Genomic DNA, 22,268 nt, shown 5'->3' on the forward strand with positions numbered 1-22,268 from the left:
AGCAAGACCCCGTCTCTAGAAGAAAAAAGCAAACACCCAGCGACTGGAAACATCCTCCTCTAGAATGGTGGTCAGCAACATCTGCCTGCCTTGTTCCCTGATGTCTCTCCAGCACCTAGAACAGCGCTCAGCACGAGGACGCACTCATTAGGGTTTTGTTGAATAAATGACTCCTTTGATGCAGCAATTCCACTTCTAAGAATCTCTCCTAAAGAAATATTCACACACGTGCACAGAGCTGTGTGTACAACAGTGAGAGGAGCAAACAACTGGGGAACGTTTGCAAATGTTTATTAACTGTCAGTGACTGATACATGGGAATCGGATAAGGGGAATGCATGCTGAACAGGAAACAGTGAGCGGGGCTTGACCAGGGCGCATGGCACTGGAGAAAAGCAGATGGGAGATGCTTCTACTGGTACTTAGTGTGTGTGTGTGCGCGAGTGTAGTGTGTGTGTAAATGCAGAGGAAAAAATCGGAAATTAAACACTCAGACCTGACCTCAGTAGTCACATCTGGGGAGAAAGGAGGGTAGTTCTGTTCTATGGAGAGAATACCTGACAATACTTGTTTTCTGAGGTAGGTGCATGGATACCCGAACCGAAATATGCATTAAGTATGTCTTACTCATCAATGAAAACACTAGTATCTAACAGAATGGCATACTGCAAGAAAATACAACGGAAACGCTAACATCGAACTCTTGGCACACTAAGAAAAATGATGCTCAACTTTTCACTGTTGTGAACATTGCTTTGACTTGCTATACACCTGATGACGAGGGGTCCACAGCCATGCCCATGTTCGTGAAAGGTCACCACGTTCTGCTTCTCATTGTGGGCATGTGTCATATCCCTGAGGCTGAGGCAAGAAGAGAGAAGGAAAGTAAGTGGCAGTGAGTTCCCACTGCCCGATAACTCAATCTCAACTCCTCCTGACCTGCAGACCCTGCACACTCCGATTCTGCCCTACCTCAGGACCCACACAGGCCTTCCACGGTTCCTTGAAGTGAACCATCTGCACATGCCACAGTGACTTCCTCGCCTGGGTTATCAATTCCTAGGCTAGAGGAAGGTGTGGCCCGCGTATCAGGGCTGACCTGGGGTTTGGGAATCCACAGCATCCTGGGTAGGGAGCATCCCTGGATGTACAGGCCAGGGAGTAAAGAGAGAATGCGAAATCGGCCGGATGCGGTGGATTATGCCTGTAATCCCAGCACTTTGGGAAGCCGTGGTGGGCAGATCACGAGGTCAGGAGACAGAGACCATCCTGGCTAATATGGGGAAACCATGTCTCTACTAAAAATACAAAAAAATTTAGCCGGACATGGTGGCAGGCGCTGTAGTCCTAGCTATTGGGGAGGCTGAGGCAGAATAGCGTGAACCCGGGAGGTGGAGCTTGCAGTGAGCGGAGATCATGCCTGAGCGACAAAGTGAGACTCTGTCTCAAAAAAAAAAAAAAAAAAAAAAAAAAAAAAAAAAAAAAAAAGAAATACGAAAGAGCATGGGAAATTTATTCATTCAGCCTCAATGCTGTACCCTAGAAAATTATGAGAAGGGAATGATTTCGGGAACAAGTGATAAGATGGGATACCGGTACCATAACAGAATAGCACATCTACAAAGATGTGGGGGGGTGGGCCGAGGGTTCACTTACGGAGTTACTCGTCGTCTTCCTCAGGGTCGCTGATCTCTTCGTAAATCACCAGCTGCTTTCTCTCACGCAGTCTGTGGGTCCAGGCATGTTTCCCCCTTTTGGGTCCTATGATGGAGAAGAGTTGGAAGATGAGGGTTGGGTAGGTTGAAGAGTGTTAGGCTCTGTTTTCTCAAAAACAGGAGATGCCTCCCCGCTCCCAAGTGCCCATGGGCCTTCTTTATCCAGTTTTTCACATTCTCTGGCTAGAGAGGCTGAGACCTTAGACCCACACCAATACAGGCCAAATGCCCATTAAAGTTTTAACTTCTGGCTCCGTTCGTTGTCAGGTTTAAATTCCCAACCTCTTTACTCACAGGAACGTTCATGGATACCTCCTTTCATTCAGCACGTATTTGTTAAGGGCACACAGGCATACCTTGTTTTATGGCACCTCATTTTCATAGTGCTTCGCAGATACTGCAATTTTTTTTTGAAATTCTCACCAATTTTATACTTTTTCATTATTATTATGTCTGTTATGGTGATCTGTCATCAGTGAGCATTAATGTTATTACTGCAATTGTTTTTGTTGTTTTTTAGTCTTTTAAAATAATTTTGTTTTTTATTTTTGTGGGTACACAGTAGGTGTATATACTTATGGGGTACGTGAGATGCTTTGATACAGGCATGCCATGTGTAATAATCACATCATGGAAAATAGGGTCTCCATGCCCTCAAACATTTATCCTTGTGTTGCAAACAATCCGTTTACACTCTTTTAAAGATTTTTTAAATGTACAATTAAGTTATTATTGACTATAATCACCCTCTTGTGTGTAATTGTTTTGGGGGTACCAGGAACTGCACCCATAGACAATGACAAACTTAATCGGCCAATGTTGCGTGTGTTCTGACTGCTCCACCGATGAGCTGTTCCCCATCTCTCCTCCTTTTCTTGGGCCTCCCTATTTTCTGAGACACAGCAACACTGAAATGAGGATTATTAACGACCCTACAATGGCTGCCAAATGTTCCAATGAAAGGAAGAGTCGCATGTCTCTCACTTTAAATCAGAAGCTAGAAATGGCTAAGCTTAGTGAGGAAGGCATGCTGAAAGCCAAGACAGGCTGAAAGCTCTGCCTCTTGTACCAAACAGCCAAGCTGTGAATGCAAAGGAAAAGTTCTTGAAGGAAATTATAGTATATAATGCAAAGGAAACGTTCTTGAAGGAAATAATAGTATATACTGCAAAGGAAAAGTTCTTGAAGGAAATACTAATACTAATACTCCAGTGAACAGAAGAATAAGAAAGCAAAACAGCCTTACTGTTGAAATAGAGGAAGTTTGAGTGGTCAGGATAGAACATGAAACCAGTTACAACATTCCCTTAAACCAAAGTCTAATTCAGAGCAAGACCAGAACTCTCTTCAAGTCCATGAAAGCTGAGAGAGGTGAAGAAGCTGCAGGAGAAACGTGTAAAGCTAGCAGAGGATGGTTCATGAGGTTTAAGGAAAGAAGCCGTCTCCATAACATAAAAGTGCAAGGTGAAGCAGCAAACCCTGATGGAGAAGCTGCAGCAACTTATCCAGAAGATCTAGCTAAGATCACTGATGGAGGTGGCTCCACTAAACAACAGATTTTCAATGTAGATAAACTAGCCTTCTATTGGAAGGAGATGCCATCTAGGACTTTCATAGCTAGAGTGGATTGACTCCAACTGTGAAAGTTCTACTGTGGGCAAAATGCTATCCAATAGCATCACATACTACAGAGAAATCCTTCAAGAAAGGGAGAGCTAACTGATGTGGCAAATTTCATTGTGTTATTTTAAGAAACTGCCACAGCCACTCCACCCTTCAGCAACCACCACTTTGATCAGCCAGCAGCCATCAACACCGAGGCAAGACCCTCTACCAGCAAAAAGAGTGTGACTCACTGAAGGCTCAGAAGATTGTTAGCATTTTTTAATCAATGAATTATTTTAAAATTAAGGTATGTACATTTTTAGACATAATGCTATTGCACAATTAGTAGACTGCAGTATAGTGTAAATGTAATGTTTTTATGCACTGCGAAACCAAAAAAGCAATGTGTGTGACTCACTTTATTGCAGTGGTCTGGAACCGAACCGACAATATCTCTGAAGTACACCTATATTGGGTATCAGGCATTGAGCTGAGTAAGATATGATCCCAGGTTATCACAGATAGAATTGCTTGAGCACCTTTTATGTCATCAGGCCTTCTAGATTAGATTTAATGCCTCCTAACAATTTATGAACTATGATTCTGTATTTCCATCTTATGGACTAGGAATCTGGAGCTGGAGCTGAGAAATTTGGAAGAGTTGCTCCAAGTCTCGTTTTTTTTTTTTTTTTAATTACACTTTAAATTCTAGGGTACATGTGCACAACGTGCAAGTTTGTTACATATATATACACGTGCCATGTTGGTGTGCTGCATCCATTAACTCGTCTTTTACATTAGGTGTATCTCCTAATGCTATCCTTCCCCCAGCCCCCCATCCCATGACAGGCACCAGTGTGCGATGTTCCCCACCCTGTGCCCAAATGTTCTCATTGTCCAATTCCCACCTATGAGTGAGAACATGTGGTGTTTGGTTTTCTGTCCTTGTGATAGTTTGCTCAGAATGATGGTTTCCAGCTTCATCCATGTCCCTACAAGGGACATGAACTTATCCTTTTTATGGCTGCATAGTATTCCATGGTGTATATGTGCCACATTTTCTTAATCCAGTCTGTCATTGATGGACATTTGGGTTGGTTCCAAGTCTTTGCTATTGTGAATAGTGCTGCAATAAACATACGTGTGCATGGTCTTTATAGTAGCATGATTTATAATCCTTTGGGTATATACTCAGTGATGGGATGGCTGGGTCAAATGGCATTTCTAGTTCTAGATCCTTGAGGAATCTCCATACTGTCTTCCACAATGGTTGAACTAGTTTACAGTCCCACCAACAGTGTAAAAGTGTTCCTATTTCTCCACATCCTCTCCAGCACCTGTTGTTTCCTGACTTTTTAATGATTGCCATTCTAACTGGTGTGAGATGGTATCTCATTGTGGTTTTGATTTGCATTTCTCTGATGGCCAGTGATGATGAGCATTTTTTCATGTGTCTGTTGGCTGCATAAATGTCTTCTTTTGAGAAGTGTCTGTTCATATCCTTTGCCCACTTTTTGATGGGGTTGATTTTCTCTTGTAAATTTGTTTACATTCTTTGTAGATTCTGGATATGAGCCCTTTGTCAGATGGGTAGATTGCAAAATTTTTCTCCCATTCTGTAGATTGCCTGTTCACTCTGATGGCAGTTTCTTTTGCTGTGCAGAAGCTCTTTAGTTTAATTAGATCCCATTTATCTATTTTGGCTTTTGTTGCCACTGCTTTTGTTGTTTTAGTCATGAAATCCTTCCCCATGCCTATGTCCTGAATGGTATTGCCTAGGTTTTCTTCTAGGATTTTTATGGTTTTAGGTCTAACATTTAAGTATTTAATCTATCTTGAATTAATTTTTGTATAAGGTATAAGGAAGGGATCCAGTTTCAGCTTTCTACATATGACTAGCCAGTTTTCCCAGAACCATTTATTAAATAGGGAATCCTTTCCTCTTTTCTTGTTTTTGCCAGGTTTGTCAAAGATCAGATGGTTGTAGATGTGTGGTATTATTTCTGAGGGCTCTGTTCTGTCCCATTGGTCTATATCTCTGTTTTGGTATGAGTACCATACTGTTTTGTTTACTGTAGTCTTGTAGTATAGTTTGAAGTCAGGTAGCGTGATGCCTCCAGCTTTGTTCTTTTTGCTTGGGATTGTCTTGGCAATGTGGGCTCTTTTTTGGTTCCATGTGAACTTTAAAGTATTTTTTTCCAATTCTGTGAAGAAAGTCATTGGTAGCTTGATGGGGATGGCATTGAATCTACAAATTACCTTGGGCAGTATGGCTATTTTCATGATACTGATTCTTCCTATCCATGGGCATGGAATATTCTTCCATTTGTTTGTGTCCTCTTTTATTTCGTTGAACAGTATTTTGTAGTTCTCCTTGAAGAGGTCCTTCACATCCCTTGTTAGTTGGATTCCTAGGTATTTTATTATCTTAGTAGCAATTGTGAATGAGAGTTCATTCATGATTTGGCTCTCTGTTTTTCTGTTATTGGTGTATAGGAATGGTTGTGATATTTGCACATTGATTTTGTATCCTGAGACTTTGCTAAAGTTGCTTACCAGCTTAAGGAGATTTTGGGCTGAGACGATGGGATTTTCTAAATATACAATCATGTCATCTGCAAACAGGGACAATTTAACTTCCTCTTTTCCTAATTGAATGCCCTTTATTTCTTTCTCTTGCCTGATTGCCCTGGCCAGAACTTCTGACACTATGTTGAATAGGAGTGGTTAGAGAGGGCATCTGTGTCTTGTGCCAGTTTTCAAAGGGAATGCTTCCAGTTTTTGCCCATTCAGTATGATATTGGCTGTGGGTTTGTCATAAATAGCTCTTATTATTTTGAGATACATCTCATCAATACCTAGTTTATTGAGAGTTTTTAGCATGAAAGGCTGAATTTTTTTGAAAGCCTTTTCTGCATCTATTGAGATAATCACGTGGTTTTTGTCTTTGGCTCTGTTTATATGATGGATTACATTTATTGATTTGTGTATGTTGAACTAGCCTTGCATCCCAGGGATGAAGCCAACTAGATTGTAGTGGATAAGCTTTTTGATGTGCTGCTGGATTCAGTTTGCCAGTATTTTATTGAGGATTTTTGCATCGATGTTCAACAGGGCTATTGCTCTAAAATTCTCTTTTTTTGTTGTGTCTCTGCCAGGTTTTGGTATCAGGACGATGCTGGCCTGATAAAATCAATTAGGGAGGATTCCCTCTTTTTCTATTGTTTGGAATAGTTTCAGAAGGAATGGTACCAGTTCCTCTTTGTACCTCTGGTAGAATTCGGCTGTGAATCCGTCTGGTCCTGGACTTTTTTTGGTTGCTAGGCTATTAATTATTGCCTCAATTTCAGAGCCTGTTATTGGTCTATTCAGGGATTCAACTTCTTCCTGGTTTAGTCTTGGGAGGGTGTATGTGTCCAGGAATTTATCCATTTCTTCTAGATTTTCTAATTTATTTGCATAGAGGTGTTTATAGTATTCGGTTTAGTCTTGGGAGGGTGTATGGTCCAGGAATTTATCCATTTCTTCTAGATTTTCTAATTTATTTGCATAGAGGTGTTTATAGTATTCTCTGATGGTAGTTTGTATTTCTGTGGGATTGGTGGTGATATCCCCTTTATCATTTTTTATTGCGTCTATTTGATTATTCTCTCTTTTCTTCTTTATTAGTCCTGCTAGCAGTCTATCAATTTTGTTGATCTTTTCAAAAAACCAGCTCCTGGATTCATTGATTTTTTGAAGGGTTTTTTGTGTCTCCATCTCCTTCAGTTCTGCTCTGATCTTCGTTATTTCTTGCCTTCTGGTAGCTTTTGAATGTGTTTGCTCTTGCTTCTCTAGTTCTTTTAATTGTGATGTTAGGGTGTCGATTTTAGATCTTTCCTGCTTTCTCTTGTGGGCATTTAGTGCTATAAATTTCCCTCTACATACTGGTTTAAATGTGTCTCAGAGATTCTGGTATATTGTGTCTTTATTCTCATTGGTTTCAAAGAACATCTTTATTTCTGCCTTCATTTCGTTATGTACCCAGTAGTCATTCAGGAGCAGGTTGTTCAGTTTCCATGTAGTTGAGTGATTTTGAGTGCATTTCTTAATCCTGAGTTCTAGTTTGATTGCGGCGTGGTCTGAGAGACAGTTTGTTATAATTTCTGTTCTTTTACATTTGCTGAGGAGTGCTTTACTTCCAACTATGTGGTCAATTTTGGAATAAGTTTGATGTGGTGCTGAGAAGAATGTATATTCTGCTGATTTGTGGTGGAGAGTTCTGTAGATGTCTATTAGGTCCCCTTGGTGCAGAGTTGAGTTCAATTCCTGGATATCCTTGTTAACTTTCTGTCTCGTTGATCTGTCTAATGTTGACAGTGGGGTGTTAAAGTCTCCCATTATTATTGTGTGGGATTCTAAGTCTCTTTGTAGGTCTCTAAGGACTTGCTTTATGAATCTGGGTGCTCCTATATTGGGTCCATATATATTTAGGATAGTTAGCTCTTCTTGTTGAATTGACCCTTGTACCATTACGTAATGGCCTTCTTTGTCTCTTTTGATCTTTGTTAGTTTAAAGTCTGTTTTATCAAAGACTAGGATTGCAACCCCTGCTTTTTTTTTTTTGTTTTCCATTTGCTTAGTAGATCTTCCTCCATCCCTTTATTTTGAGCCTATGTGTGTCTCTGCACATGAGATAGGTCTCCTGAATACATCACACTGATGGGTCTTGACTCTTAATCCAATCTGCCAGTCTGTGTCTTTTAATTGGAGCATTTAGCCCATTTACCTTTAAGGTTAATATTGTTATGTGTGAATTTGATCCTGTCATTATGATGTTAGCAGGTTATTTTGCTCTTTGGTTGATGTAGTTTCTTTCTAGCATTGATGGTCTTTGCAATTTGGGATGTTTTTGCAGTGGCTTTCCATGTTTAGTGCTTCCTTCAGGAGCTCTTGTAAGGCAGGACTGGTGGTGAAAAAATCTCTCAGAATTTGTTTGTCTGTAAAGGATTTTATTTCTCCTTCACTTATGAAGCTTAGTTTGGCTGGATATGAAATTCTGGGTTGAAAATTCTTTTCTTTAAGAATGTTGAATATTGGCCCTCAGTCTCTTCTGGCTTGTAGAGTTTCTGCCGAGAGATCTGCTGTTAGTCTGATGGGCTTCCCTTTGTGGGTAACCCGACCTTTCTCTCTGGTTGCCCTTAACATTTTTTCCTTCATTTCAACTTTGGTGAATCTGACAATTATGTGTCTTGGAGTTGCTCTTCTCAAGGAGTATCTTAGTGGCATTCTCTGTATTTCCTGAATTTGAATGTTGGCCTGCCTTGCTAGGTTGGGGAAGTTCTCCTGGATAATATCCTGCAGAGTGTTTTCCACCTTGGTTCCATTCTCCCCATCACTTTCAGGTAGACCAATCAGACGTAGATTTGGTCTTTTCACATAGTCCCATATTTCTTGGAGGCTTTGTTTGTTTCTTTTTACTCTTTTTTTTCTCTAAACTTCTCTTCTTGCTTCATTTCATTCATTTGATCTTCAATCACTGATACCCTTTCTTCCACTTGATCGAATTGGCCACTGAAGCTTGTGCATGCATCACGTAGTTCTCGTGCCATGGTTTTCAGCTCTATCAGGTCATTTAAGGTCTTCTCTATGCTGTTTATTCTAGTTAGCCATTCGTCTAACCTTTTTTCAAGATTTTTAGTTTCTTGGCAATGGGTTCAAACATCCTCCTTTAGCTTGGAGAAGTCTGTTATTACAGATCATCTGAAGCCTTCTTCTCTCAACTTGTCAAAGTCATTCTCCATCCAGCTTTATTCCGTTGCTGGCGAGAAACTGTGTTCCTTTGGAGGAGAAGAGGCACTCTGATTTTTAGAATTTTCAGCTTTTCTGCTCTGGTTTCTCCCCATCTTTGTGGTTTTATCTACCTTTGGTCTTTGCTGATGGTGACATACAGATGGGGTTTTGGTGTGGTTGTCCTTTCTGTTTATTTTTCCTTCTAACAGTCAGGACCCTCAGTTGTAGGTCTGTTGGAGTTTGCTGGAGGTCCACTCCAGACCCTGTTTGCCTGGGTATCACCAGTGGAGGCTGCAGAACAGCAAATATTGCAGAACAGCAAATGTTGCTGCCCGATCCTTCCTCTGGAAGCTTCGTCTCAGAGGGGCACCCGGCTGTATGAGGTGTCAGTCAGCCCTTACTGGGAGGTGTCTCCCATTTGGGCTACTTGGGGATCAGGGTCCCATTTGAGGAGGCAGTCTTACCATTCTCCCATCTCAAACTCTGTGCTAGGAGAACCACTACTCTCTTCAAAGCTGTCAGACAGGGACTTTTAAGTCTGCAGAAGTTTCTGCTGCCTTTTGTTCAGCTATGTCCTACCCCCAGAGGTGGAGTCTATAGAGGCAGGCAGGCCTCCTTGAGCTGGGGTGGGCTCTACCCAGTTTGAGATTCCTGGCCGCTTTGTTTACCTACTCAAGCCTCAGCAATGGCAGACGCCCCTCCCCCAGCCTCGCTGCCACCTTGCAGTTCAATCTCAGACTGCTGTGCTAGCAGTGAGTGAGGCTCCTTGGATGTGGGATCCTCTGAGCCAGGCGCAGGATATAATCTCTTGGTGTGCTGTTTGCTAAGACTGTTGGAAAAGCACAGTATTAGGGTGGGAGTGTCCAGATTTTCCAGCTACCGTCTGTCACAGCCTCCCTTGGCTAGGAAAGGGAATTCCCCAACCCCTTGAGCTTCCTAGGTGAGGTAATGCCCCACCCTGCTTCGGCTCACACTTCGTTGACTGCACCCATGGTCCAACCAGTCCCAGTGAGATGAACCTGGTACCTCAGCTGGAAATGCAGAAATGCATTGCTCACACTGGGAGCTTTAGACTAGGGCTGTTCTTACTTGGCCATCTAGGAACCTCTCCTTTGTCATGTGGTTTTTTTATACAGATGCCAACTCCACTCTGTGTTTCTGGAAGTCAAGTCTAACATCTCATCTGGAGCTGGGTGAGCTCCTCAGCCCAGCCTGGACCCAGGCTTGTCTGTGGTCCATGCCACACACCCAGTCCACACACCCAGTCCCCACACCTGAACATAGCCAGGGAAGCCAGAGGGGTTGTTCCCGAATTGTTTCCTCTTACCAGATCTCTTGTTAATCTTCTCAGAGGTACTTGGTTTTCCCGGGGGGCACAGCTGCTTCACATCATTTTGAGGGCCAGATGCTTCTGGGACTCCCTTTGAATCATTTCCTTCCTCTGCTGGCTTCTCGGGCATGATCTTTATAATGTGAAGGTCACAGATAAACAGTATCAGTGACATTTCTATAGTGCTTTAGAGCTTACAAAGCATCTTCACATGCATTACCTTAATTAATGTTCTCAAAAACGCTGGGAGAGTTACACAGGCCTAAATTAGGAGAAACCTGAGAAGGGGAAGGAATGGCCTAAATGAATGGGCTTTCCAGGGATAGAATGCTTATCTTCACATTCTTTTAAGACTGACATTCTTGCAAACAGCAAAAATCACCATGTAATTGAGAGTTTGGTATACAGAAGATTTGGAGAATAGCATTCTAAGAATTCAAAAGGTCTACAAAAGGAAGAGCTTCTATAAAATACAAGAGATCCCATATAAGCTTGTAGACAGCTACTGGGAGAGTAAATGTGAAAACATAGAGAGGGACAAAACACTACTGGTAAAGATGGTGTGGGGAGATGAATATAGGAAAGGGAGAGGGAAAGAAATGGTTTGCTGAAATTAATCTAGGCAGCAAAGAAAGCAGTACCAGATATGGCATACCACCTCACAGAGGCACCAACATTGAATGTGAAATTAAGTGAGGTGGTACCCATACCAATTCTGGTTGCATTGGGATGTGTCACTGACCAACAATCTTAAGCTACTTTTTTTTTTTTCTTTTTGACACCGAGTCTCGCTCTGTCACCAGGCTGGAGTGCAGTGGCACGATCTTGGCTCACTGCAACATCCGACTCCCACGTTCTGGCGATTATCCTGCCTCAGCCTCCAGAATAGCTGGGACTACAAGCAGTCGCTACCACGTCCCGCTAAGTTTTGTATTTTTAGTAGAGATGAGATTTCACCATGTTGGGCAGGATGGTCTTGATCTCTTCACCTCGTGATCCACCCGCCTTGTCCTCCCAAAGTGTTGGGATTACAGTAGTGAGCCACCGCACCCAGCCCTTAAGCTACTTTTTATTCAGCTTCCTCACTTATGAAATAGTGAACAATACATGTAAAACAGGCTAAGGGAAAGCCCTCTCTGAGCTTGTAAACACTGTTTAAATGTAGTAATAATAATAATTAATACCTTTCATGATGCTTCTTTGAATTCAGTCTCCACACTGGCAACCCAACTCCCAGATCCCTTTACCCTCTAAACCAGACGTTGAACCAGCACTTGTAGGGTCATTCATTCAGGGGCCTACAAGGATCCCCTGGGCTGGGACCGAGGCTTTGCAGATGCCCCAGGGGCAGACAAAGACCTCAAGGAGCTCACAGTAGGGAGGGGCCAATAGTCAAAGGGATTCCTAAGCCATTCGAGTGGCCCCAGTAACAGAGCAGAGATCAGCTGGTCCTTCCTGTTGCGAGAGTGGGTGTCTCAATGGAAGCACCAGCAGGCTTTATGGGGTAAAGTCCTAGTGAGCAACATCTGAACTTCATAAACAAATGCAAACGTGAATGAGCTTTAAATGGCTTGGAGCTCTGGATTAGAGTACCACTGCCACTGTGCCTCAGAAACATTCTTTAACATCTCTGTACTCCGATAGCCTCATTTTATTATTATGTTGCTGATAACTAGGATCTATAACATGAACTATCATTCTTTACTTCCATTTCATGGACCAGCAATCTGGAGCTGAGAGGACTTAGAAGATTTGCGCCAAGTCACATGGCTTTTATATGGATGAAAACTGAAGTGTGTGACTCGTTATTATTTGGAGATAATAATAGAAACGTCATAGAGGTCTTCTTAAGGATTAAATAAATGAATCCATGTGAACTGCTTAAAATAGTATCTGGCATCACTATGAAAACAAAAGAAGTATTAAGAATCACAACTCTTAGTATCATCAAGCCATCGATGCTACATCAGTTGTTGTGATAGACATGGGGAGAAGGAGGCAGTGAAGACATTTTTGATATTCTCCCACTCTTACCAGTGTTCGCATCCGTGGAGGGACAAAGGTTCTCTGGTCCTTTAGATTTGAGAGATACTCACCTTCGGGAAGATTCCCTGGAGCCTGCCGGAAGTCATCTGAGGATGTTCAACTGAAAGAGAATACATCAGAATTTTTCTTTGTTGGTAAAGATTTCCAAACTCTAGAGAGACTTCTGTCGCATGAGGGCATTCTGCAGCAGAGGGTTTTCCATCCACTCACTGTTGAGGAGTTATTTGAGATTTGCTTCTGAATTATGTTCAGTAATGGTTGGTGCATTTATCTGTGGCATCAATTCAGAATTTTCCATCTCATGGTTTATCAAATGGGGCTTAAACCCCGTCACAGTCTCATCTTATTTCATTACATATCTTTTACCTTTTCCCATATAATTAAATTGAATGGTTAGGAATCTGAACCGTATCTACTCAAGATGCGCAACAACTAAAAATCACCGTACACTTGAAATGGGTGAATCTTATGGTATGTCAATTAAGCTGTTAAATGTGTGATGAACCCATGGATGATTTATTCCAGTGTCTCTGAAATATTTTCAGTATAAAGACACTCCTTTAATGTCAAAAACTTGGCAGATACTCAAGCACTGAATTTTCAGATCTCTTATAGTGATTGTGGGAGATGGTAGAATCTGGCCTGTTTGTTGGGGAGTAATAGGTCTATTGGAGACAGTTTGGACTTTCTAACCTTGTCTTATAATTGTTTTTTTAGAGCAGAAGAGCAAGTAAACACATATGTCCCCTTTATATTCCTGAAATGCACAAAGATCTCTAGGCAAGAACTTGTCTTTTTTCACCCTATGTTATCTCTGCTCACTGACAAGTGGGAAAGCTTTCTGTGTGTTGGATGAGGGATCACTCTTTCAAACTCACTTCTGAGCTCATCAGGGAGAATCGGGGTTGTTTGGGAATGAGAAGACTATTTGGTTTTGATAAAATACAGAAAAACAGCGATATTTATTACATAGTGTGTTCATCACTCTCACTCCTAAGAAACTTATCCAATACCTACATACTGTTAATGAAACAAACTCTGGAAGTTTTTGGCAGATTCACAGTTTTAATAGTTTCTTTCTTTCTTTCTTTTTTTTTTTTTTTTACTTGTAACATTTTCTTAACTGTCTTTTGATTCAATAACAGTGCTTAGGAAGAGCAACATGTCCTTTAAAAAAGAAATATTTCAAACACACAGAAAATTATGGGGAATAATACTGAGTCCAGTCAGGTCTCAACATTACCCCACAGCTATGCTATGTCTTATTTATTTATTCAGAATATTAGAAATACTACAAACAGGCTGGGCATGGTAGCTCACACTGATAATCCCACCACTTTGGGAGGCTGAGGCAGGTGAATCACCTGAGGTCAGGAAGTTTGAGACCAGCCTGGCCAACATGGTGAAACCCCGTCTCTACCAAAAATACAAAAATTAGCTGGGTGTGGGGGCGGGTGCCTGTAACCCAAGCTACTCAGGAGGCTGAGGCAGGAGAGTCACTTGAACCCAGGAGATGAAAGTTGCAGTGAGCTGAGATTGCCTTATTGCACTCCAGCCTGGGTGACAAGAGCGAAACTCCATCTCAAAAACAAAAACAAACAAAACACACTATCAACAAGTCATGGCTGAAGTTGTCTGTGCAGCACTCACCAAACCCTGCCCTCCCTCCTCCACTTACAGCCAGTCACCTTAATTTGATGACTTTTTATTCACATTCATGTTTGTATACATTTACCATTTACTTATCCATAAAAAAATATATTCTTGTTTTGCATGTTTTAAAATTTTATATGAATGGCCTCTGTAGTTAACTTTCTGCATGCAATTTTTTTTTTTTTACTCAGCCCTGATGTGTATGAGGGAACAAATGCCTGAGGATCTTTCCCAGGTAGCTGAACTGAAAAGCAGTTGGGCTTCAGGAGACCCTTTCCAGCCCCTTTCCATCTACTCACCCTGATTCCCATGGTTAGGGTCATTATCAGAATCATTCCCCTGGAAGTCTGTGGCCCGTTTATTACGCATGAAAGGTGGGAGGGTGACCTTGAAACCTAGAAAGAAGCAAAATGTTTATTCCTTAAGAGACAAGCTTAGGACTGGCATAGTGGCTCATGTCTGTAGTACCAGCACTTAGGGAGGCTCAGGCTGGAGGATTGGTTGAGGCCAGGCGTTTGAGGCTGCAATGAGCTATGATTGCACTACTGCACTCTAGGCTGGGTGACAGAGTGAGACTCAGACTCAAAAAAAAAAAAAAAAAAAAAAAAAAGAGGGAGAGAGAGAGACAAGCCGAGAGAAAGTAGGGTGTGTGTGTGTAAAGGAGGGTATGGGGGGGCCTGGGATGCCACAGAGACACTTGGACTCATCAGAACAGACGCCTATGCGTGAGAAACGTGCAGGATCCAGGTATGAGCTCCACTGTTGCCAATCCCTGCCCTCAGCTCTGTCAGGAACACCCAGAAGAACAGAACACCCAGAAGCTGCCTTGCGATTTTTCCCTGCGTAGAAGAAAATGTGGGGTACTTTCTGCAGTCTAAGAAGTACCCTAGGTAGGAGAAGGGATGCTCATGTGTCCCCAAACTTGTCTGTACCTAGAACTTTCTATTACCTAGTTTACTCATGGCCTCATACTTTCTCTTCTTATACACATAGACGATTTTCTCTGAGACTTTCATCCTTTCCCACTCTTTCTTAGAGAAGTATTTGGCAATATCATCGAAGGCCTAGAAAAAAAAAAAAAAGAAATTCTGGTGGTGACTCAGCTAGGCATGTCTGCCATTCAGCTGGAGCCGCTTCCTGTGTGCTGGATCTGGGAAGTGGGGATGATAATCCGTCCTGGTTGATGCCATGGCTAACTGAGACAACATCGGGGACCTACCCTAGCTTCTCCCCTGCCACACAGTAGGGCTTTAACGCTGCTGGCTGGCTCTCTTCCCACCTTCCTGAATGGAGTGAGAGTCACCAAATGTAGTGCACGGTCACAGACTTGTCTCCAGGGATGCTAGGTGATGACAGAGTGAGAGTGGGAGGCTCCCAAGGGTCCAGATCTCCCCCGAGACCCTGCTCCTTGTCTCCAGTACCTCTGTCCTCCCCTCCTCAGAAACCTAGTCACCCCACACTGTCCCCTGGGCCACTACTGTGCCCCCTCCAGGTCACCTCACCTTTTGTATCTTCTCTGGTATTTGAGCCCCAACCCTAGGTCTCCTTGCAAAGGCGTCGTCTCCATTCATGGTACCGGGACCAGTCTGACCTGTAAGAGAAACAGTCTGAGTCTTTCCAGCTGCAGGACCTTTGGTGAAACCCTGCCAGTCAGTCACCTGGAATCAGGTGCTGCATTTCTCCATCCGGGGCTTATCTGTCCCTGAGTGAGGACTTGGGGAGAAGTCAGATGAAAACAGGGAGCCAGGGGTCTGTGGGAGAAATATCGACTGAGGATGACAGGTTTCCTATGGGTAAAGCAGCCTTGAGTCTTTGGGAGGGGATTGGCTAATGTTGTTAGTAGTTTCCCTGGGGCTAGTCTTACCCTGAAAGATACACAGACCCTTGTTGGGGAGGCAGGAATGTGACTATGTAATTCAGTGGGGACATTCTGACACCCCCACTCAATAAATAAAGGAAGGGAAGTGAGTTCCAGAGATAACATGGTCTCTCTGGTGATGGATCTGATCAGGCAGAGGGATGGGGGGTTCTGTTCTGTTGAAGAGAAATGAGCATCACTACAATGAACGTGTTTAGAGGCTATTACTGGGTGATCTGTAAATTATCAGAAGGAAGAGAGCCTGAATTTCTGAGACAAGAGCCCGCCGTCACTTAGAGAGAATGTGGGGCATTTCAAGATGCAGCAATCAGCCAGGCGCGGTGGCTCACTCCTGCAATCCCAGCAGTTTTGGAGGCCGAGTCAAGCAGATCACTTGAGCCTAGGAGGTCGAGACCAGGCTGGGACACACAGCGAAACCCCCGTGTCTACAAAAAATACAAAAAATTAGCTGGGGGTAGTGGCACAGGCCTGTACCATCCCAGCACTTTGGGAGGTCAAGGTGGGTGGATCGCTTGAGCCCAGGAGGTTCAGACCAGCCTCGCCAACATAACGAAACCATCTGTACTAAAAAACCAAAAAAAAAAAAAAAAAAAAAAAAAAAGAGCATAAGCTGGGTGGTGTGCACCTGTAGTCCCAAGGCCTAGGTGAGAGGATCGCTTGAGCCCAGGAGGAAATATTTTAGTGAGTTTTTTCATTTTTTTTTTTTATACAGGGTCTCACTCTGTTGCCCAGGCTGGTGTGCAGTGACATGATGATGGCTCACTGCAACCTCCGCCTGGTGGGTTCAAGTGATCCACCAGCTGTGGCCTCCAGAAGTGCAGGGATTACAAGCGTGAGCCACTGTGCCCAGCCCAAATTTCTTAAGTTACTATAGAGTTCCTAGGAAAAATCCCAAACCTGAAAAAGTTAGAAACTGACAGGAAGGATTTGAGATGGTGGCCTGCCTCATATGCACTCCTTATTAAAACTAGATAACAAATGCACCACAGAGGAGGGGAGGAGTAGGAAGAGTGGAAAGAGAAAATCAGCGCATGCTTACTCTGAGTGTGGAAGAATGGAAAGGGAGAGAAAGTCAGAGCAATCCCAGGGAACGCTTTAGGCGGGAAAATCAGAGTCTCCACCCCCACTTTGAGAAGGTTCTGTCCCTGGAGCCTGGACTGATATAAGCCACATCGGCCTCGCTTGTTCTCCCTATTGTTCTGACTTCTGATTGGCCAGGTGGAGTTCACTAACTGCCCTGATTGGTGCATCATCCGTGGGCAGTGATATTGCTGAATATTGTTTCCTTCTCCAGCCACACTTTGTACGGTAAAGTGGGTGGTCGTCAGGCACCGTCAGGAGATTTTGATCTCTCTGAGGACCATCCCTGGATCTTGGGTTAAACATCTGTATTCTAGTCTGAACTGTGGGAAGAAAAAAATAGTCATCTGTGATTTTTCTACTTGAAAGACACAATGTTTTCCAAACTAGCACATTTGCAGAGCTTTGCTTTACTTAGTCATGGCGTTCATTCTTAAGTGGCTTCTATATCTGTTGCAACAACAACAACAACAACAACAACAAAACAGTCCAAGGCCCTCCAACCTCTGATTACATTTTTGAAAGGGAATCTAAATGTGGTGCGCACAATTACCATCCTTTAGCTGTAGCCCTGGAGAGAGGAAAATGTATTTACTTATGGGACGTGATTGTGGTGTTGGTTACATCTGCCTTGGCCAATCTTCCTGCCTCGTTCTCGGGACTACAGGTGTGAACCATCCCACCCCCACTAATATTTTTTATTTTTTGATTTTTCAGTAGAGACGTTTTCGCTATGTTGGCCAGGCTGGTCTCGACCTCCTGGCTCAAGTGATCCTCCATCTCGGCCTTGGGAGTACAGGCATGCACCACCCTGCCTGTGCTTTTTTTTTTTTTTTAAAGAAACGTGTTTCGCTATGTTGACCAGGATGGTGTCAAACTCCTGGGCTGAAGGGATCCTCCTGCCTCAGCCTCGGGACTACAGGCTTGCACCACTCTGCCCACGCTATTTTTTTTTTTTTTTTTTTTTTTTTTTAGTAGAAACCAGGTTTCACTATGTTGTTCAGGCTGGCCTCAACCTCCTGGGCTCAAGTGTGGCTCAACCTCACCGTGGCCTCAGGAGTACAGGTGTGCCATTTTGCCCTGATAATTTTTAATTTTTTAATGCTTTTATTTTTATTTTATTTTATTTTATTTTATTTTATTTTATTTAGGAGAGACAGGCTTTCGCTATGTTGGTCAGGCTGGTATCGACCTCCTGGGCTCAAGCAATCCTCCCACCTCAGTCTTGGAACTACAGGCCTGAGCCACCCGGCCCATGCTATTTTTGTTGTTGTTGTTGTTGTTTTTGCTAGTAGAAATGGAGTTCCGCAATGTTGGCCAGGCTGGCCTTGACCTCCTGGGCTCAAGTAATCCTCCTGCCTCAGCCTCGGGACTACAGGCTCACACCACCCTGACCCCACTAATTTTCTCTTTTTTTTTTGAGACAGAGTCTCGCTCTGTCGCCCAGGCAGGAGTGCAGTGGCGCATCTCGGCTCACTGCAAGCTCCGCCTCCCGGGTTCACGCCATTCTCCTGCCTCAGCCTCCCGAGTAACTGGGATTACAGGTGCCAGCCACCACACCTGGCTAAATTTTTTGTATTTGTTTTAGTAGAGATGGGATTTCACCGTGTTAGTCAGGATGGTCTCGATCTCTGTGAGAGTTGACAACGTGCTAGCAGCCCTCGCTCGCTGTCGGTACCTCCTCAGCCTCGGTGTCCGCTCTGGCTGTGCTTGAGGAACCCTTCAGCACTTGGATGCACTGTAGGAGCCCCTCTCTGGGCTGGCCGAGGCCGGAGCTGGCTCCCTCTGCCTGTTGGGAGGTGTGGAGGGAGAGGCGTGGCAGGGAACGGGGGCTGCGTGCGGTGCTCACGGGCCAGTGTGAGTTCCGGGTGGGTGCAGGCTGGGTGGGCTCTGCACTCTGAGTGGCCGCCCCTGGGCAGTGAAGGGCTTAGGACCCGGGCCAGCAGCTGCAGAGGGTCCACCGGGTCCCCCAGCACTGCCTGCCCACCTGAGCCGACTCAAATTGTCACTGGGCTTTAGCCGCCTCCCGGCAGGGTAGGGCTCAGGACCTGCAAACCTCCATGCCTGAGCCCCGCCCCCAGTGGGCTCCCACCCTGCCCGAACTTCCCCGACAGGCACCGCCCCCTGCTCCACGGCACCCAGTCCCATGGACTGCCCAAGGGCTGAGGAGTGCAGGTGCCCACGCAGCACTGGTGGGCAGCTCCACTGGCAGCCCGGCCGGGATCCACTAGGTGAAGCCAGCTGGGCTCCTGAGTCAGGTGGGGACTTGGAGAACTTTTATGTCTCACTGAAGGTTTGTAAACGCACCAATCAGCACCCTGTGTCTAGCTCAAGGTTTGTAAATGCACCAATCAGCATCCTGTGTCTAGCTCAAGGTTTGTAAATGTACCAATAGGTGCTCTGTGTCTAGCTAATCTAGTGGGGACTTGGAGAACTTTTCTGTCTAGCACTCTGTGTCTAGCTAAAGGATTGTAAACACACCAATCGGCACTCTGTGTCTAGCTAAAGGACTGTAAATGCACCCATCAGCACTCTGTGTCTAGCTAAAGGTTTGTAAAGGCACCAATCAGCACCCTGTCAAAATGGACCAATCAGCTCTCTGTAAAATGGACCAATCAGCAGGATGTGGGTGGTGTCAGATACGAGAATAAAAGCAGGCTGCCCGAGCCAGCTATGGCAACCCACTGCGGTCCCTTTCCATGCTGTGAAATCCTTGTTCTTTTGCTCTTCCCAATAAATGTTGCTGCTGCTCATTCTTTGGGTCCATGCCACCTTTATGAGCTGTAACACTCATTGCGAAGGTCTGCAGCTTCACTCCTGAAGCCAGTGAGATCACGAACCCACTAGAAGGAAGAAACTCTGGACACATCTGAACATCTGAAGGAACAAACTCCGGACACACCATCTTTAAGAACTGTAACACTCACTGCCAGGGTCCAGGGCTTCATTCTTGAAGTCAGCAAGATCAAGAACCCACCACTTCCAGACACATCCTGACCCTTGTGTTCTGCCTGCCTCAGCCTCCCAAAGTGCTGGGATTACAGCTGTGAGCCACCATGCCTGGCCAATATTCTTAGTGCTTCTAGTAGAGACCGTTTTGCTATGTTGTCCAGGCTAGTTACTGGTCTCGACCTTCTGGGCTCAAGTGATCCTCCTGCCTCAGCCTGGCACGCATGCACCACCCTGCCTTTTGTTCTGTTTCCCAGGCTGCACTCGACCTCCTGGGCTCACTCAACGATTTGAACCCAGGAAGCAAAGATTGCATTGACCTGAGATCACACCACTGCACTCCAGCTTGGGCGACAGAGCAAGACTGTTAAAAAAAAAAAAAAAAAAAAAAAAAAAAGGAAAGAAGGAAAAGAAAGAAGAAAGGAAGAAAGAAAGACCAGTTGAATCTCCATAAGAACAGCAAGCTTTGCGGTATATTAACTTACCCTCGTCCCATCTCATGCTCCCAGCTTGGTTCTGTTCATTGCTGAAGAAATACAGATAGGATTAGCCAGAACTGGTAGATGACTAGCTGTTGATCATGAAAATGTCAGATCTGATATAGTCCTCCTTGGAAAGGCCCTTTCTGGGGGCTGATACTTTGTGTCGGTGGTGCTGTGGGACGATGACATAGTGCTGACCATTAAGCCAGGCAAACATGGGTCCACATATGGTGGCAATCCACTAGGCTGCCAAGTGGCCATCCCAGCCCTTGAGGTTTTAGAAGAAGAAAACCTTGCTGAAAATGCAGAAAAAAATGGATATTATCTTGAGAAATGAACCCATGACGTCACTTTCTGATGTAACTGCCATAAGATGAAAATAATTATTTTATTTATTTATTTGAGTCAGAGGTTCATTCTGGTTGCCCAGGATGGAGTGTGATGGCGCGATCTTGGCTCACTGCAACGTCTGCCTTCTGGGTTCTAGCGATTCTTCTGCCTCAGCCTCCTGAGTAGCTGGGATTACAGGCACGTGCCTCTATGCCTGGCTAATTTTTGTATTTTTAATAGAGACGGGATTTTGCCATGTTGGCCAGGCTGGTCTCGAACTCCTGACCTCAGGTAATCCACCGTTTAGGCCTCCCAAACTGTTGGGATTACAGGCATGAGCCACTGTGCGCAGGAGGAAAATAATTATTAAATGCTATTGTTATTAAAGAAACCAAAGATTGTGATGCTTGGAAGGTGTGTCTATGACTTCGAGATAATGGACTTTGGGCCAAGCCAACCCATGGTGACATCATCAGGTTTCTCCTCCACTGGTGGTCAAGGAGGATGAGATTCGAGAGTCCAGTGAAATCATTAACAAGACCATCTTGTCGTTCTCAGTGTAGCAGCTGTTTTCAGTGGTCCGTGGGAGCTGGCTGGACAGAGGTGATCTTGTAAAAGCTCTGCTCTTAATGCGGGCACATTCCACTTCTATGTGTCTTCAAAACTTTTGTTTTAGAATATATGTTTTTTTTTCAGTTGATACATAATAGAAGAACATTTATGAACCTGCCGTTTGCTTTGTAATGTAAGTAAGAGAATGCAATGGCATCTATATTCAGTAAAAGTGTTTTGATGTGCATGTGTACTTTCTAAGGTGAAACACATCTATGTATACAGACAGCCTTTAAGTCACGTCCTTCAGTGTACTTTATATATGTTTTCATAATTTCCTTGCTGGTATAAATGTTTTGTATCTGAAAAAGTTATCTCTAGGGTATTACATAAAAAACTTCACCTTATAAAGTCAAATCATTGTTATAACTGAATTTTAGGAAGGATGAATGGTTAAGCATATATAAAATACTAATATTAAGTAAATTTCATGTTGGCCAACACCAAGATATATTCTATGGATGTCATTATTTTCAGTTAAGAATTAGTGTTTAACATTCCTAAATTGAGTGCTTGATTATAATTTGTCAAAAATGTTTATTTTTAATATTTCTTTAAAGTTTACATAAAGCTTATATTTAAAAAAAAAAAGATACAGAACATGGCTGGGTGCAGTGGTTCATGCCTGTAATCCCAGCACTTTGGGATACCGGGGTGGGCGGATCACTTGAGGTCAGGAGTTTGAGACCAGCCTGGCCAACATGGAGAAACCCCATCTCTACTAAAAATACAAAAATTAGGTGGTCGTTGTGGCACGCCCCTGTAATCGCAGCTACATGGGAGGCTGAGCAGGAGAATCACTTGAACCCGAGAGG

At 43.8% G+C, this 22,268-nt stretch overlaps 1 protein-coding gene and 1 pseudogene across 1 annotated transcript; one reads left to right on the top strand and one right to left on the bottom strand.

The window, feature by feature from the left end:
- Positions 1-284: 284 nt before the first annotated feature.
- On the bottom strand, positions 285-18,778 carry LOC105493889 (protein SSX3). The gene is made up of 8 exons (XM_011761840.3): positions 18,686-18,778; positions 15,624-15,712; positions 15,071-15,185; positions 14,421-14,516; positions 12,519-12,568; positions 10,420-10,555; positions 1,657-1,761; positions 285-861 (listed from the first exon to the last, which is right to left on the bottom strand). Exons 2-7 carry the CDS (start codon positions 15,690-15,692, stop codon positions 1,661-1,663), a joined length of 567 nt encoding a protein of 188 aa, XP_011760142.1. The 5' UTR covers positions 15,693-15,712; positions 18,686-18,778; the 3' UTR covers positions 285-861; positions 1,657-1,660.
- A 448-nt stretch (positions 18,779-19,226) lies between these two features.
- On the top strand, positions 19,227-21,404 carry LOC105493963 (ornithine aminotransferase, mitochondrial-like; annotated as a pseudogene).
- The last annotated feature ends 864 nt before the right edge of the window (positions 21,405-22,268 follow it).

The sequence above is a fragment of the Macaca nemestrina genome, chromosome X (assembly GCF_043159975.1).
Source record: "Macaca nemestrina isolate mMacNem1 chromosome X, mMacNem.hap1, whole genome shotgun sequence".
NCBI classification, from domain to species: domain Eukaryota; kingdom Metazoa; phylum Chordata; class Mammalia; order Primates; family Cercopithecidae; genus Macaca; species Macaca nemestrina.

What these genes read in the sequence shown, in the direction of transcription:
- LOC105493889 (XM_011761840.3), bottom strand. Translation starts at nt 15,692, where the DNA reads ATGAATGGAGACGACGCCTTTGCAAGGAGACCTAGGGTTGGGGCTCAA. An exon ending in TCCAGGGAATCTTCCCGAAG is followed by an intron (nt 10,556 to 12,518) that starts GTGAGTATCTCT and finishes CACATTATAAAG; the next exon opens with ATCATGCCCGAGAAGCCAGC. An exon ending in GAAGATTAACAAGAGATCTG is followed by an intron (nt 1,762 to 10,419) that starts GTAAGAGGAAAC and finishes TCTCCATCATAG; the next exon opens with GACCCAAAAGGGGGAAACAT.